Here is an 18,668-nt window from a genome sequence, read left to right as displayed (position 1 = left end):
ATAATAAATGGACGGGACTTCTCTTGGGCTTCTGGCACACACCTTTTGAAAAGTGTGTGTGTGTGTGTGTGTGTATATCATTTACCAAGCCATTGTAATCCAGGCCTACCAGTGTGGGTCCCACGATTGCATGCAGTGTGCTCGCTACAAAGTGGTGACAGTCCTAGTCCTCTCCAAACTCCTCTATTGTGTCCCTCTCTTCCTGGAACGCAGAGGAAAAAGCGGATATCAGTGAAGGTGCTCTCACTGCCACCTCTTCGCACTGACTTACCACTCTCGACCCCGTTGTATGACTCAAGGTGAATGGTTTTTCTGCCCCTTTCTGAGTTCCTTGGAAAAGACGCATGTAAGGCTTTATACTCCACATCCAATTCCATTCTTTCTCTTTCAGATTGGCCAAGGATTGGCTTTCCTCAACGGACCCTGCCCACTTTTAAAAACAAGCTCCTCCTATCTTCCTGCCGGGAAACCCAACAAGATGTGTTGTGGAAAAGCCTTCCTGTCCGGCCTCAGTCTAGGTCACTCTTTACCACTAGCGCACCTGCCGTGCCAACCCCAGTATCAGTAGAGTACCTTTCAACTCTCTTCCGAATTCATTGTAGTAGTGGCTTCCTCGCTTTCTTGTCAGCTGTCTCACTGTGCTTTTTAGAGCTTTGTGGAACAGGTAAAGAAATACCCCAGTCATTCTTTCTCTGAACTGAACTACGGTTTGATCCAAAAGTGTTTATTGACCTGTTCCTTACCCTCTTTCTATAGTCCCCCTGCGAAGATGCGTATTTTTTGGTGATGTGAAACCTGCCTATTTATAGTCTCTACCACAGTTTTGGGCTGACTGTTCTCTTGAATAATGCTGCTGCAGCACTATATTACCACCTAACAGAGTGGTAAATGGTTGCTTGTCATGGGAACAATAGAGGGGTATTCCTATGTCTGGAAATACTGCTTCATTTGTTGACACATCTAAAGTGAACAACAGAGTATAACACAATGACATGCAAAAGCATCATAACACAACACACCGACCATAGTAAAACACAGCATCATATTACAATAGTGCATTACAAACACTGCAGCACAAAAATCAACAGGACTCCTCACCACAAGAACAGAAAACCAAACAACAAATATTCAGAGTCTTGTCACAGATTAGCAGTTCCAGTAACTGGCTTTCATTACATGGTGGTGAAATGTGTTTGCACCAAGCACTGTCCTAATTTACCACTAAAGACATGGAGAAAGCCTTTCAGAATGTTTTGTTATCTGGCCCCATGTGCCCACATGTATTGCATGGAGCAATATGCTGTCTCCCACAAACTAGTTTCAGAAATTTAGATGTTTTGAAGACATTGTTAATGTTGGCAGACTTAGAATCCAACTTGAAATATTGAAGCTTCCATACAATCAGGTCAGTTAGATATCCCCAACCTTGAATTGTATTATCTGGCATCTTTGCTGCAATCTCCAGCCAGTGGCGAAACGAAACTTGAGGGGCCCCCCTGCAGTACATGGAGGGGCCCACTCCAGATTTAAACAGGATCTCTAGAGCCAGAGGAGGGGGCCCCCCTGCAGATCGGGCCCCCGCACAGTGGGGCTGTGGGGGCTTGAGTTAAGCCACTGTCTCCAGCATATTGGCTGGAGGATAGTCTAAATTCTGAAACACAGCTTTTCAGGGGAACATATGACATGTTGCATCTAAACTGATATTGGCTTCTCCAATAAAGATTGGTCCTAACGCCCTATCTGGCCTTACTGACGCCCAACATCTAGGAGCGATATGTACAGAAGATCAAATGAGGGTATTATTTTCTCCCTTCAGCACCACTGGATGGACTTCCACACTTCTCTACTTTGAGCAGTAATTACCAGATGGATAGTGGGTGGGTTGAGGCATGCTGCATATTGGGAGAATGATGACTTCACGGAGTTGGTGACAGCAAGGAAACATTTTAGAGTTCAGATGGACAGGTACATGGAATTTGCTATGCTAACCAGGGCGTCCAAGTGATCATAGAATGGTTTCTCAATTCAGCCACTATATTCTGAAATTTTGGGGGGGCTACTATCAACAGTGCACGAGAGACATGCAATCTCACAGTTGGATAGAGCACTAAGGGCAGATTGCCGGCATCGTGTATGACCACTGCACTTCAGATGGTACAGAGTTTTTGGTGAGGCTCTGTCACATACAGCATAGCACAGTCGGGCCGATTATGATGCGGCCCGGAAAGGCTCCGAGTAACAGTCGGAGCCTTTCCGGGCCGCATCTTGGTTTAATTTCGACTGCTGCAATACAATGCTGGCGGTCGAAAAATTAAACTGGACGGTCATTCCAGCTGGCTTCCGACAGGCTGAAGGAATCTGTCAGCCAGTCAGAGGCCGGCCCCTAATCCTAAAGGGTAGTCTTTCCGCCCTTGGGATTCGGTCTCCGGCAGGCTTTCCATGTCTGGCTTTCCAACATGGAAAGCCTGTCGGAGAGCCAGTATGTGGGCCCCTAGCAGGGCCCCCTTACGTCTGCAGCCTCAGGTTGGGGGCTGAGGGGGCACCTATGGTGCCCTTCTGTTCATTCCTACACTGTTTGTCAGGCACCCTAATGCTCAAGGAGCCCGTCAGCCAGTCGGAACCAGCTTGTAATCCCAAGGGGCGGGACTTTCCACCCTTGGGATTACAATGCACTGTTTCCGGCATTGTTTCCAAGACGGCCAGTCCGACATGGAAAGCATTTCGGAAAGCATGTTTGGGGGCCCCCAGCAGGGCTCCCTTGTATGTGTCCCCTGTTAATCCCTGCACGCCGTGGCAGGCACCTTCAGGTGCCTGCCACGGAGAGCAGGGATTAACAGCACCTCCCATTTCCCTATGAGAGCACGTATTATGGCCCGTTTTTGGTTGTAATGCACGCTCCCATAGTGAAATGTAGGAATGCAACCAAACAGTGCTCGGTTGCATCCTAATTAGGGGGTCGGGACCGCCGAACAGAGGTCGGTTGGTCCCAGGACTGAGACGGTGTTGTCCTCCCGACATTTTAATTAGGCCCTTAAAGTAAATGAATAAATAAAAATTTATTTTGAGTAAGAAATATCATCTTAGAAACTAATTCTCACAACACTTACCATTAAAAATAATAACAAAATAATAAATATGGAAACTAAATATATAATTCATTTCCAAATAATAAGTTGCATAAATATATAAATTAATATAAACAATATAACATACCTTTATTTTCTTAGCAACCTACTCACCTAAAACCACACATCATTAAAAAATACATGTTTGATAAACATAAAAAAACAAAAGTACATTTAAATATATTACAGTTACACAATAATAAATTAAGTCATTAAAAAATATATATAGTTTTACAAAAAATAGCATTACATTACAGAACATTTAATTCAACTACTCACCATCTTCCCCTACAAACCCAGCAACCTATAACTAAGATATACATTTAATAAATCAGCAATTAAATGATTAATTAGCAATAAAAACACATTTTTAATTATTTATAACTCTTAACTATAACTATATACCACTACTAATGTATAACTTAAAATAAAGTAATACACTGTTTAAATCATTACAATGCATTATATATTTAATTTCCAATAAATCTTATTTTTTTATAACTTATTTACCTTTCAAACCTACACCCCTACAAACCCTACAACCCACAACTAAAGTATAACTTACTGTAACTAATAATACAACTATATTAAACAATCTAATTTACATTTTTAATTCAAAATATATTATAAAACTAAAGAAATGCACAGATGGTAAATCAATTAAACAATTAATTAACAATTAAAAAGTAATTTATAGTTATTTATAATTTTTTATAACTGATAACTATAACCCTATACCCCTACGCGCCCAGCAACCCACTACTTATGTATAACTTAAAAAAAGTAGTAAACTTATTTAAATAATTGACACTGAACTATATATTTAAGTAGCAATACATTTTATTTTTTATAACCTAACTACCCTTCCACTCTTTACTGCTGCAAACCGTACAACCCGTTACTTAATTATAACTTATTACAACTAATTATAAAACTACATTAAAATATGTAATTAAAATGTATTTTTTATTGTTACTTTTTTTTTATTTATCTATAAGTAAGACATATATTACACATATCCGTTAGAAATGTTGACATTTTTATTCATTTTATTTATTTATTTGGGGTTTTATATAGCACGAACATGACCCTAATATGGTATCAGAGCACTTTACATTTACACAACTTTCCCCTTGGTACAGTACGAACACCTTGCAGTTACAATAAGCCTAATCAGTATACAGTACGTGAGTAGCACAGGTTTTGGTACAAAGACATAAATTAGTTGTACATTGCATTGTGAACAAAACATTTGTGCATTACATTCATATTTACAATACCGAAATGACGTTAGTGGATCGATGTGTGGTAGCGTGTGTATAACCAAGAAGGTCCTATGATAATGTCAACACTGCAGGAGTCATGGCAGGAATTTGCTCATAAAAGAAGGTTTTGGCTGCGTTATTAAAAGCCGCGATGGACGAGATTTTTCTAATGTTAGGGGGGAGGGCATTCCAAATTCTTGGGGCTGCGCCAGAGAATGCTCGGTCGTAAGTTCTTTTCTTTCGGAAGAGGGCTGGTTTTAGTAATAGCTCTCCATGACTCCGGGAGGCCCGGCATCCTCCTGATAGAGTGATTTTCTGAGTTAGGTACCTGGGTGTATTGTAATGTATCGCTTTGTGAGTGATACATGCCATTTTTAATTGTATTCTTGCTTCGCATGTCAGCCAGTTGAGCGCTTTCAGATGAGGGGTGATGTGGTTGAATTTTCTGGATCCGGTTATAAGTCTTGTAGCCGCATTAAGACAAGCTTTTAGTGGTGCTGTTGAAATCTTGGGAAGACCGGCTAGTGTAGTACAGCCATACTCGATCCTTGATATGACTAGTGCCTGGACTGCAGTTATAAGGTCTGAGTTATTTATGAAAAGTTTCAGTTTTCTGAGGTAGCAAATGGAAGCAGGCAATTTTTTGCCATCGTGTTGATATGTGCAAGCATGTTCATGTTTTTGTCTAGCGTAATGCCCAGGGATTTTGTTGAATCTACAATTTAGCGCCTTGATTAGTTTGGTCCACTCCGCAATATTTGTAGCGCTTTTCTGGGGGGAAATCAAAAGCAATTCCGTTTTCTGACGGTTTTCTTTAATGCCTGGTTCATGATACCGATCTCTTCTATCGATGTGATCTTGATGTAAAGTTGTGTATCGTCAGCGTACATGTGGAAGGAGAAATTTGCTTGCTGTAAGATTTCTGTGAGTGGCTCTACATACAAATTGAATAGAGCAGAGGATACTGTTGAACCCTGTGATACTCCAATCAAAATGTCTGGAAGAGGCAAATAGAGTTTGGTTCACTATGAAGTTTTGTGATCTATTTTCTAAGAACAAACTAAACCACTTTAGGACTGTATCCTCTTGGCCCATCCTTTTTTTCAAGCAATCTAGTATTTTGGTATGGTTGACAGTGTCAAATGCTGCTGAGAGGTCTAGCAGGATTAGGAGACAGGTTTCGTTGTGGTCAAGGGCAAGTAGAGCATCGTCCACAATGTGCAGAATCGCTGTTTCCGTACTGTGGTTTGGTCTGAATCCTGCTTGGATGTCATTCAGTAGGTTGAATTTAGAGATGTGTTTGCTCAGTTGTTGTTGTACACCTTTTTTCAGGATTTTGGCTAGCATGGGAATGTTTGTTATTGGTCTGAAGTTGTTCAGATCTGCGGGGTTCTCTATTGGTTTCTTTAAGATTGGAGTGACTTGTTTTTAGACAGTCCGGTAATGAGCCTTGCGATAGCAAGGCGTTAATAATCTTTGTCCATGAGTGGACGATCATGTGGTTTATTGTAGACCAACAATTTGCAGGAAGAGGATCGTTGAAATGAGTGTTTGGTTTTATGGTAGAGATAATCTTTGCAATATCTGTGTCAGAGACAGGCTTGAATTCTGACCATAGAGCATTGTTTTTAGGCCTTTCCAGCACTGGTTGAGATTGAGGCTGGGTAAGGGTGTTCTTACTGATCGAAAGGCAATCCGCTGCCTTTTTGAGATCCACCTCCATCGATATGGCTTTGGCTGTAAAGAAGGAGGAGAATTCCTCGCTGCTTATGTTTGATTTTGAGGGTGTTGGTGCAGATGTGGCCGATTTATTGGATTGATCTTTCAGTATTTCAAAGAGTTTCCTTCGTCTGTTTATTGCATTATCCAGTGCTTTCCTAAAGAAGTCTTTATTTTAGGTTAGGATGCTTTTATTGTAGATCTTTCAGGCCTGTCTTGGTTGGATTAAGTGTGTTGAGGAAGGGTGTTGTCGCCATTTCTGCTCTGTGAGTCTGAGTGATTGTCTTTCTTCGTTGAGGGAATCGTTAAACCAAGGGTTTTTGTCTTTGTCCGGGACCCTCTTGAGTTCTAATGGGGCTATATCCTCTATTATGCTTGTCATCGTATTATTGTAGTAATCTGTAAGGTCATTGACGTCTTCCAGGTTATTGGGAATTTGCAGTTCTTTCTCACAGCGTGCTGCGAGGATTTCCATATTGAGCCCTCTGGTGTCGCGATTCCATTTCCTGGGTTTTATTGGTTGTGAGAAAGTTTTCTTTTTTATGTGGGCTATTTGGAAGGTAATGATGTGATGATCAGACCAGTCACAAAGGGTGATTTTGATTTTTTTGACAGCTTTTTCTTTAGAGATGATCCAATTTATGGTAGAGCCTTGTTATAGGTTGGTAGATGGCATTCTTGAACCAGTAATTGATCAACAGAGAAGGTTTTGAGTAGATTGGTCTGATTGTCCGTATGATTCTCCCAATGAGGATTGAAGTCTCTTAAGAAAATATCATTAGAATGGGAAGTAATGTTATAAAGTGACAGTGCATCGTTAATCCCATTGAAGGCTGGCCCAGAGCCTATTGAGTTTAAGCCAAGAGCGAGGTCCTCTGTCTGAGCAGAGCCCAAACTTCATTAACGCTTGGACTGACATTGTCAATCCAAACTCTGGCAACACATAGTCGAGCACATGCTATAATGATGGTAGCCAACAGATTCACATCGCTAGCAGCTTCACATTTGATCCCCAAAAATGTTTCCTTTTCAGTAAGCTGGAAATTTTGGCTGAGAAGTGGAATGAGAATACTGGAGACCCCACTCCAGAACCTGTTATGCCTGGGGCAGTCAACAAACATTTTCCCAAGATCTGTAGCAAAAAGTTGACATTTTGGACAAAATGACTTATCGGAAGATCGAGATGTAGCCCACTTGGATATAATCTCTGGTGTGTACTACAACATATATATGGCACCACTGCTTATTCTGATGGACACTTATGATGTTGAATGCATCGCTTATGCAGATGACACTCAACTGATCCGTACCCTTGATAAAAAGTCTACAGTGGCTGAAGAAAAATTTCACTACTGTCTAACAGCAATGAGGGATTGGATGAAATTAAACCATCTGAAATGTAATAGCACTAAAATAGAGATTATGCTGTTTGGCAAGAACAACGTTTTCAGACCGGATCAATGGTGGCCGTCAAATTCGGCCCCACCTCCGAACACAGTAGACACTGTGAGAAATCTGGGAATAAAATTTGATCATACATTATCTTTCCACAAGCAAGCCCTTGCTGTGACAAGGCACTTGTTTTCAAGTAATAAAAACCCTCAGAAAATTCTTCGATCTACTCCCAATGCCGGCCAAGAAGACGGTGGTAGCTGCCTTAATTCTATCCCGTCTGGACTACTGTAATAGTCTTTATGCAGGAACAAGCAAAAAAGTCCTGCGATTACTACAGGTGGTCCAGAATGCTGCAGCGAGGTTGGTACTCAAATTACCCAGAGAGTCCTCCTCAGCAACAGCACTAAAAACCCTCCATTGGCTGCCCGTCCATAAGAGGACTCTTTTTAAGGTCCTGACCATCATTTATAAAACGACAAAAGAAACCGGACCAGAATATCTATATGTCAGAAATAAGCCATATACCACCCAACGTACTCTACGGTCATCTTCAGAGATTTTTCTAACAGTACCCAGCTTCCAACTTAAAACTAGGGGTGGAAAGACACTGGCGGTCCTTGGGACAAAAGCCTGGAACTCCTTGCCAACTCAACTTAGACACACACAAACGGAAGTCAATTTTAGGAAGTCCTTAAAAACTTGGGTCTTTGGTATCCCAGACAACTCTGTTTGGTCTTTAATCTAAAGTTCTGACATCTTCGTTACTGCCAGCTCTTCTCCTATCAGGTGCCCTTTTTTTTCTGCGCATACAGTGCCAAGATACTCCTTGTAGTGAACGTTGCGCTATATAAAAGCTTTTTTCATTCATTCACTCATATACTATCCGGTGCTGTTGTGGCTTTAGATTAACAGAAGTTACCACTCGATCTAGTACGCCCATAGACTCCTGTATTTCCTCAGCTGCTATTTCAACCCTAAGAACCTGGCTGAGTTTAGCAGCGATCTGTAAGCTATCATCATTAGTTGCTGCAAGAAATTTCTGATAAGCTGTGCCAATAGCGCCTCGGCCAAACTCGCATATATTCCAACAATATTTCGACAGGTTCGGCATTGCTGATATCTTTTTACCTCGTAAAAAAAGTCCCTTATTTGTAGATACTTAAAGAAAGTACTTTGTAGAAGACAAAACTCGTCTTTAAGTGAGGCAAAAGAGCGGAACCCCCGTCCATCATATAGTTATCGATCCCAAATGATTCCCTTACGTTGCCAGCCTTTTCCAATATGATCTTGAAATACATCGGGCAGCATAGGGTTGCCCCAAAGCACCGTATATTGATACAACGGGGGCAAAGAGTATTGCTTACAAGTATCTTGCCATATCCGGATAATATCTTTAACTACCTTAAACTTCACTCATTTGTGGTAGTTAGGGTTGGAGGTCTTATATAGCTTGAACCCAACCGAAGAACCGCAGGCTAATTGATAAGGCAACAAAGCCGGACCAGCATCCAAGAGCCTGAAGACTGGGAGCTTGAAACCCCTTTGTATGTAAGGTAGTTTCATAAGCCTGGGAGCCCTCCTGGCACGTTTGTAGGCCCAAATAAAGCTGCCTATGACACTGTCTAATCTCTTATAAAAAGACCAAGGAACCCGCAGGGGTATTGAATGATATAAATATAAGAATTTAGTAAGAATATTCATTCTTAGTTCGCTGCACGTCCCATATATACTTAGTGGAAGCCGATGTCAACTACTCAGTTTAGCCGAAACTGTCTTGAGAAGCGGTTCATAGTTCAGAGATACAATATCATCAACCTGACTGCTAAGACATACACCAAGATAGATAGCTGTTTGTGTAACCCCTAATGCGAGAGACAGGGCTTCCGATTGAAAGTTTAAAATTGTCTGAGTTTTAGCCACATTTAGCTTATAGACGAAGCCTCCTGGGTAACATGGACTATAGCATCTGCAGGATTAGCAGAGAAGACTGCAATATCATATGCATACCCAGTTACCTTGAGATCCACACCATTGAGACACACTGTGGAGATCCCTCCATTCTGCAGTAGATGCCTTATAAACGGCTCAATGTAGTGAGCAAACAGCAGGGGGGACAGTTAGCATCCCTGCCATGTCCCCCATTGAACAGCAAAGAGGACAGATGTCATGCCATTCAGTTTAATTGTTGCAACCAGCTTTTTATACAGCTTCTACGCAGAAGAGATAAACCTGGGGCAGAGACCGAATGTTGCCTTGGTAAGCCATAGAGCTTCCCAGGCCACTGTGTCAAACACCTTTTCCGTGTCGAGCATAACCATCCCTATCTGTTTGTTAAGTTTGCCACAGACATCAAAGGTGGATATAGCAGTGCTATGTGAGCCGTTGTGTCTCTGCCAGGGACAAAGCCATGCTGCTGCTCCGAGACTAGCTTATGGATAAGAAGAACTAGATGTGAAGCCAGAATCTTAGAGAAAATGTTGGCGTCTACATTAATTAAAGATATTGGACGATAAGAGCCTCTATCGTCAATCGGCTTTCCCTTCTAAGGAATACCATGATATTAGTAGCACTCCATGAAGCAGGAGCGTCGCCCTCATTAGTAATATCAATACTCAACTGCGTAAAAACTGGTGCTAGTATATCCTTGAAAGTTTTATTAAATTCAATCCTAAACTGCTCCGCTATATCCTGTGGCTGAGTAAAAGACAAACCGGTGTCTCCTTTAATCAGTTTGATGTTAGACCTAGCCTTCTGGTCAGCAATCTGGCAATCAAGCGCCCCACTCTTTCTCCATATTCGTATTGCGGAGTTTAATGCTTGTGATAGTTGGTAGAGATTTTATCTAATAGTCCTCTATTGATTTTGGATCGAACTTTTAAGAGCCGAAGATATATTAGCTGAGCCCCCGGATTCCTTAAAAATTCAAATTTGACATTCAAAATATAATATAAAACTTAAGAAATGTACAAACAATCATCAATAAAAACATTTACATTGAAAAATAAATGAACAATGCATGAAACATATTTCTAATTAAAATTACTTCCCATCTTGTATCCCAACAAACCTAACAACCCTCTACAACACGATAAATCACTAATATGATTTTTTTTTAAACTGAGGGGCCCATTAGGATGGCAGGCGGATCGCCCCTGCCAGGCCGGTGGTAGCCACCGCTGGCCAGGTGGGGGTGATCCACCCGCCATCAATGCCTGAATGACCCCCCGCCATATTAGTATGGCTGAGGGGTCCGCGGCGGACAGAAAGACCGTCCGCCGTTTTTCCGCCAGTCGACTGGTCGACCGGGCGGAAAAGGGGCATAATATGGTGGCAGTGTCTGCAAGACACCACCAGCAATATTATGATGCAGGCGGGGATATGCCTTAATGCCGCCATGGAAAGGCATGCGGTCTTTTGTATTGGGGGCCCGTTGTGGGCCCCCGGGGTGTTGGGGACTGGGGGTGCACTTGGTGGCACGTTGCCTATGCAAATGCACAACATGCATTTTTTACATTGCGGCGGGTGCTGCTTACAGCAACGCCCGCCGCAATGTAATGGTGGCGGCCGCATCCTGATTAGCATGGTGAGACCGCCATACCTATGGCGGGCGGTCCCTTTTGCAGTTGTGGTGGCGGGCAGACTTCGTCCGCCCACCATCGTAATGATGCCCTAAGTCACTTAATATTACAAACTACATTTAAACAAATGAAATAGAATTATACCAAGAGTTAAACATGGTGTGTGTAGAATTAGACAGGAAATTTACCAATGATTTGGTATACAGGATTTATATGTCCTATACATTAATGTACCCACCTTGTGTATTGCCACCCTGATTTATATTTTATGTTTATGTATCATTGATGCAATGATAGTTCACGCAGCTATACCATACTGTGAATTATGTACACTTCTATTTAATATGTACTGGAACTACTGATTTTATGTTTATTCCTGGCATCGACTATGTTTACCAACTTATATTGAAATGATGGAGTATATGTTTAATTGTATCAAATAGCATTTCAACAGAAGGGAAAATCTAACAACACCCAGCAAAAGAAACGTATGTGGCCAGAAAATAGTTAATCAACATCAATTCAGAATGAGGGAACCCGGAGCCATCCAATGTTTGATTAAGCTTAAGTTGTGCATTTGGAGCTCAAGTGTAATTTTGTGAAAGTTAAAGAAGGATTGGGTTTTGTCTGCATAGAGGAGATATCAGAACTGGTAGAGGAGATAATATTGGTAGAAGAGCAGAAGACCCAGGACTAAGCCCTGATGGACGCTTATAAAAAGAGAGGTAGGCAACACTGTGTCAAGCACCATGAAACAGAGCAAAAACTGTAAAAGGACAACTATTCATGGACATTGCAAGCAGTTTGGAGAGGTGTGGAGTAGTATAGGATGGTCAGCTGTATCAAAGACAGATGATTGGTTACCAAGAATGGTTGAGATGTAGTTGTGGTGGGTTATGATAATAAAACTGGAGACCAGAAAGAGCATGCTCAACAGATTGGACAGCAAGAAATCTAGAGTAGAGAGGATCAATTAGATTGTCTGACGGTAGAAGATAATGAGCCTGTTTAATACAAGATGCTCTGATTTAAAAAATAAAATGTGGAGATGGGAGACAGGATGATGTGAAACCAAAAAACTATTCTCAGAATATGTCCGAAATATAGCTTTAAAAATATCTCCCAATTTGGACTTGATCGAAAATCTACACCTTTTGGGATGATCTTTTTTGTAAACGATATTTTGGCACAACATTTATCTTGAATATATTCTGACATACAACCGACAGAATGCAACCGAAGGAATTTACAGCTGGGATGCCTACGGGTAGCTATGCGCTCTACAAGTGCCATATTAACCCCTTGAGTGCCCCGCCCTTTCCCCGCCCTGTGCCGGCCCTTTCATTAGCGGGCGGGGTTCATGACGAGATAGTCTCGTCATGGGCACAGCGCAACCGCGGCCCATGACGAGACCATCTCGTCATGGGCACTGAAGAGGTTAATAAGAATAGAATAGAATACAATAGAAGATGAAGAGCAGGAAGAGAAGACAATTGTTTTTTTCCCATAAATCTTGGTGCAACTACAGCTTTGAAATGTTGTTCTAAATTCTCAAATAAAGAGTACATTTATGCTAAGAAATGTACAGCCTTGCACAGATTATCACGTTTTGGAATTTACAAAGGTTTCCCATGTTAAAATTGAAAACCTGCAACTTTTATATTGTACCAGGCATATTCATCATAACCGTTTGGGAATTTTACTACATCCTGAGAAAATACTCCTCCTTTTACTCCTGCTAAAAAAGCAAGTGCAGATGAACTACTTTTTTCTTTTTCCTTTTCTTCCATGTGGCAAATACCCTTTCCTTCACACGTCAATCATTCATGAGTGATGTATCCCTTTCTTCCCACGCTGGAGAGGGATTTGATGTTACCCTTGGCAGGAGTAATTATTCTTCCTTTTCTAAGGTGCAAGGGCATTGTGTAGACATGTTTGTGGATTTTTGCATAGCTTTCAGGAAACCTCAAACTTGAAACGCCCACTCCTAACCCTGTGAGTGGGTTTACTTAGGAATATGTAAAATGATTTGCTAGACAAGGTCAATACGCTGCACTCACAAATCTAGCAATTTGCTCATGTGATTAAGATTTACATGTGCAAATTACTTTGTGAATCGACTCTCTGGTTTTCCAGCGTGTAAATAAATCTGCAGTTTTTTAGCAATATTTTGACATTTGTGCTGCACTATTAGTGAGTAAAGCATGCACAATTTACACAAGCCACACCTTCTTAGATTCCCACAGATGTCTGGGGGCAAGCAGTTGATAATGCAGACACTACTCCACAAAGTAGGGGGCATATTTACAAGCCCCTTGCACCATTGTTGTGTCACTTTTTGTGAGGCAACGGCAGCGCAAACCACCAAATCATATTTATGAGGCCATGCAAAGACACTTTGCGTGGCTTTGAATGGCCTCATAGATATGGAGTAAGGCAAGACACCGCAAATTGCTTTGTTTCTTTACTCTCAGCAAGGGAGGCGTTCCATGAGCATTGCGGTGGGTGTTCCCACACAACACACATGAATTTTGAGGCATCCCCAGATTTTAAAGACCATGTAAACCTGGTGATGCGCCACAACCTTATGCCTCCCCAAGTGAGGCATAACGAGGAGAAATATGTTTAAGCTTGAGTTACAGCTGGATTTATGCACCGGCAGATAAGATGGGGAATGATTGGTCTTCACTACTAGCAACTAACTATAAATTGGCGCTACCTCTAAAATGCATGCATGTTAGAAGTCATAAGGTAAAAGCCCTTGCCTGTGTGCACAGGAAGTCTCTCACTGTGCAACTCGGGCAAGGACAGGTCCTTGACTGAGATCCTTACTAACTTGTGCCTTTTACTTTTTAGAATGCGACCCACATTTCGGTGAGTGGAATGCTTTTCAACACCATCCAGGCAAATAATGCAGGGCAATTCAAGGTGAACAGCAATGTCACCTGTACATATAAGAAGGACATCAACCTATCATCCGGGGATGGAGTCGTTAATGAAGGGTAAATACAGCAAGCAACATTTAATCGAACAGGTCCCAATTTTGTGTGTAAACAGATTTGCCATTTTCAGTAAGGTGGCTGCATGCTAGCACTATGTTCGATAATTTTTTTGAAAAAATCTTTGAGATTATGTAGAGGAGAAAGCTTCCATGAACCTGACCTTAGCATTAGTGCAATTTTTGAATGAGGGGAGGTTTGGGATTTTGTCAGGTGGATAGAAAACACCTCAGAGTGTTTTTGGGTAAAGGAGAATAATATGTGGATTTGAGTGCTCACCACTCCAAGCGGTATATTTACAAGCCCCTTGCCCTGCTGGAGCATCACATTTTGTGATGCTCTGTCGAAACAATTCATGAAATCATATCTATGAGGTCACGTAAAGCTACTATGCGTGGCTTTGAATGGCCTCATAGATATGGAGTAAGGTAAGGCAACGGAAATCACTGAGCTACCTTACTTTGTGCTTGGGAGGCATTCCATGGGCGTTGCGGTGGGTTTTCCCATGCAAGACCCATGGATTTTTTTACACTTTCCCAGATTTATGAGAGCATGTAAACCTGGGGAAGTGCCAAAACCTTACGCCTCCCGAGGTGAGGCGTAACGGGGAGAAAAAAGTTTATTTCTCATCATTTTTTTCTCTTTTTATGTGGGCTGCATTCTGCTGCACTGTCCTACCCCAAATTCTTAGTGCTGAGATATCCGTGCTGAAAAACATCCTTGACAAGTATTAGGAGAACTATCCACCTGACTCCGTACTGGCACATGAGTGCAAAGGTGAAGGGTCACACACTCCACTTGTCACCACCCCAGTACACCACTGTCTGCCTGGCCTCTGTGTTCACTCTGCTTGGAAGGAGGAGTTGCAATCCTATGTCACTGATGCTGCACCCCTCCCTCATGCTGCTGCAGGATGCTAGCAGATGTGCCTCTCAGCATGGATCTTGCACCCAAATGCATGTTCATTGAATTCTGGGACACAGAGCCTCTCCTGGGTGCCGAGGTGCTGAGTGTCGCTCTGCCCCCGTCCACTTAGCTCTGCAAGTTTAGCATGCAGCACATCAGACACTGAACTGAGGCTATGCAAGAGGGCCTGTTGCCACCAGCGTATCTATGCGTTACAAATATATATAAACATAGTTGAATGTTGAAATATTTCAAAATAAACAAATTCATTATTTATTATAAAATATCTTAGCAAGTGTACATTAATATTTAAGATGTTATGTTTTAACTAATTTATCGTAAAGTTTAATAAACATTTAAAATGTTCCTTTTACTTTACCATAGGGAGATCACCACCCTAATTGTGAAGTCTCTCTATGGTCAAGGAAAATGAAAAAGTTTAACTCTAGAGGGATTTGAAAAAATATTTGATGTTGTATATTAATGTAAATATGCTGTTTAAATAAATAACAAACTTAAAAAATGCTACAGTGCTCTTAACTTAATTTCAAATTAAGCTTTAATTCATTTAAATACATTGAATTAAACAAAAACTTTTTTTCTGAAGTTTAAATTTAAAAAACATTCCCACCTAAAGTAAAAAGAATAATGTTGTTATTATGCAATAATAATTATTACAAGTGATGTATAGATTTATTTAAAAGTAATTTTATTATATGTTAATAAAAGTTAAGGTAACTGATTTATAAATTCAAAAAAGGTTGTTAAAATATTTTACAATTAAATAAATATTTTTTAATTGTAGATCTTTTTAACATTCAATTCTATTTATTAATATTTTTAACAATTTTGTATAATTTAATTTACAACTATTTACTATACAATTTTTATTTTAAGTACCTCCCGCCATTATTTTCTATGGGAGAGTGTTGCAGTACCAGTGGTTGGCCATGTATGGTGCTGCAGTTAATTAATAATGCTTTGAGTCTATTTTTGACTCCTGTACCTTTAGAAGTGCAGTGTGTAAACAGCAATGGGCTTACTCTTTGGTGGGTGGGTGCAAGGTCCTCCCTAGTCTTACATTTAGTAGCAAGTAAGCCCCTTTTTCCAGCCACCACACCTGGTCCTTCCCACATTTACTACTAAGGGGCCGATTACGATCTCATTAGGAAGGGCTCCAATTCGGATTCGGAACCCTTGTTTCTGACCAAATCGTACCAAGTTCCGAACGATTGATTACGATATCCGGAAACCATAGTCCGAATCGGTTCCGAAAGGCATTTGGACATGTTGAGCCTTTCTGAACCGAATCGTACAGCTCCATGGACTAGGTTTCTGTGTGGGTGATTACGGTGAAAGATTTAGGCAGCCGTTCTGATTCGGTTTGCCTGGAACTAAATGGCTGTCGGAATCAGCCTTTGGGGGCCTGTAACAGGCCCCCCTTCACCCGTGGTCCTCCGAATTGGGCCCGAGGGGGTACCCATGGGTCCCGTCTTCCCAACCATGCACAGTGTGGCAGGCACCATCGGGTGCCTGCCACAGGGTACACAATTTTCCCCAACCACTCTTTCTTCCATGGGAGCTTGTGTTCTCGTGCGGAACACAGGCTCCTATTCAAGTCAATGGGAGCCCGACCGAATCGTCTCCAGAAGCATCCGGATGCATCCAAATCGCTCGATCGGAACCCCTGATCCGAGTCATCTGCAAAGCATATGGAACCGATTCATTCGGAATGCTTTCCGGACGAGATCGTAATCGGCCCCTAAGTAGCAAACTTACATGTGTGAGGATCTCCCGATAGGAGAGGTGAAGTGGAGATTGACACTTGTAGGTTTGTGCATAGCATTTTTTCATACTTTAGTTGTACTACTTAACGTACTATAAAATGCAGTTTGAAAATAGGCCCCCTGTGTTCAAGCTTCTAGTTGCATGCCACTGAAATGTTGTGATTCTGCTGTTGCAGTTTTTTCCTAAAAAATACAGATTTTCTACATTCTTCCCACAATCTGTCTTCTGCATATTCTGCCGATTTAAACAAAAACACCTGTTTGCAACTCAAACAGGACTTAGTTACAAAAATTAAGGCAATTTGCATATGCCAACCAGGGTGTCCTGTGGAAGAGGAGGAGGCCCTGACCTATGCCAGATTTTCGGGATTTTCTCATGAATACATCAATGAACTTAAACTGAACCTTTTTACATTGGACAGTGTAACTCTTGAAAATGGAATGGACCCTCCACTTATAGACTTACAATATACACATCTGCCTTTGTCACTTTTTTTATCTGTTGACTGCTTGAGACTGAAGTATGAACTCCTTGCCAATGCCACTCAATCAGGGGTGTGGAATTTAATAAAAAATCTACTTGTCCATGGGGCAGGTTGCTTCATAAATCTACTTGCCCTGTAACAAAATCCACTTGCCCCTTTGGTGCCATGTAGTGCAGCGACAAATTATGGCAGCAATCTCATTATATAAGAGCTCTGATATGGGAAACAACCTTTACACTGTGGCTTTTACACTGCAATGCAATCACAACGTGGTCGTTACAACGACCGTGTTGTTACAACACAGTGCCATTACTACACAAGTCATTAGATGGCGCTCTAACATAAGGAATAGTATAGTTTACTATTCCGACACCTTTCCTACTGTTACATAGGCTGGAGTTGGAATAGTAAATTATACATTTCTAATGTTACGGCGCCATCTACTGCAAGTCGATGTAATGACTTGCGTAGTAATGGCATTGCGTGGTAACGCGGTCGTTGTAATGACCGCGTTGTGAAATACCGCGTAGAAAAAACATGCGTTGTAAAATGGTATATTCCTCTTATATAGCCTCTCTGATTATGCCAGGCCTCATACCATAGTAGTGTTTGAATACTTATGTTGCCACATTTCCGCAGATCTACATACTGGGGCTGAAGGTAGTGGTAAGCAATAGTTCCAGGGTTATAATGCCCTTTTGAGTCTGTGGAAACCTACAGACGTGCATATTTTAAGGGTTTTCAACACCTCTTCTCTAATCTTTTCCTATACTGAGAAATGTTGGAAATTTACTTCTGACAATGGCAGACATAAACCTTCTTCCAGAGTTGGGGAAAAAAGTGGTTGGAAGGAAAGGCAAGAGCAAATCTACACATGTATATTTGCTCATGCTAAAATGCAGTTCACAAATATTTTCTAGGAGTACTATTTATTGTCCTACTTGTGTAAGTTCTTGCGAATTCACGAAGCCGTATAGCTGCACTTAATGCAAGAACATATACCATGGTTTGATTTTTTGAGACTTTCCTTAATAATTGGGCCACTAATTTGGTCTGGCGTTGACCGTGACCTTTTGTGTTTATTAAAATTCTGTCTCTCTCTCTGTATCGGCTGGCTTCACTGTGAGTGAATGCATTCTGCTCTTTCACAAGGAGCATATCTGCACACAAAGTACAAAGTAGTTCAGTGCCAGTAACAACTGACAGTGTGTGCTTTTTGCTGTATGCTTTTTGAGACCAAAAAACAATTTCTACTTTTGCCAATGTTTGCTATAACGGTGAGGGCCCGGCAGCTCCCACACCAATAAGGTTTTACAAAAACCATGCCAAAACAAGTCACACATTGACAATACTAAAAAAGCTGACCACCAATTTCAGACCTACTGCTTTGCCAATGCTTGTTTATTTTT

At 41.3% G+C, this 18,668-nt stretch overlaps 1 protein-coding gene across 1 annotated transcript in view; it reads left to right on the top strand.

Moving 5' to 3' along the window:
• Window positions 1-18,668, top strand: part of UMODL1 (uromodulin like 1) — a 633,174-nt gene that overhangs the window by 537,200 nt on the left and 77,306 nt on the right. Inside the window, exon 15 of the mRNA XM_085621215.1 lies at window positions 13,939-14,084. Within this exon, the coding sequence (XP_085477341.1) occupies window positions 13,939-14,084 (146 nt within the window). The remainder of the gene's footprint in view (window positions 1-13,938; window positions 14,085-18,668) is intronic.

The sequence above is a fragment of the Triturus cristatus genome, chromosome 8, assembly GCF_964204655.1.
Source record: "Triturus cristatus chromosome 8, aTriCri1.1, whole genome shotgun sequence".
Classification (NCBI taxonomy): domain Eukaryota; kingdom Metazoa; phylum Chordata; class Amphibia; order Caudata; family Salamandridae; genus Triturus; species Triturus cristatus.
This window is presented reverse-complemented; position numbering and strand designations above follow the sequence as displayed.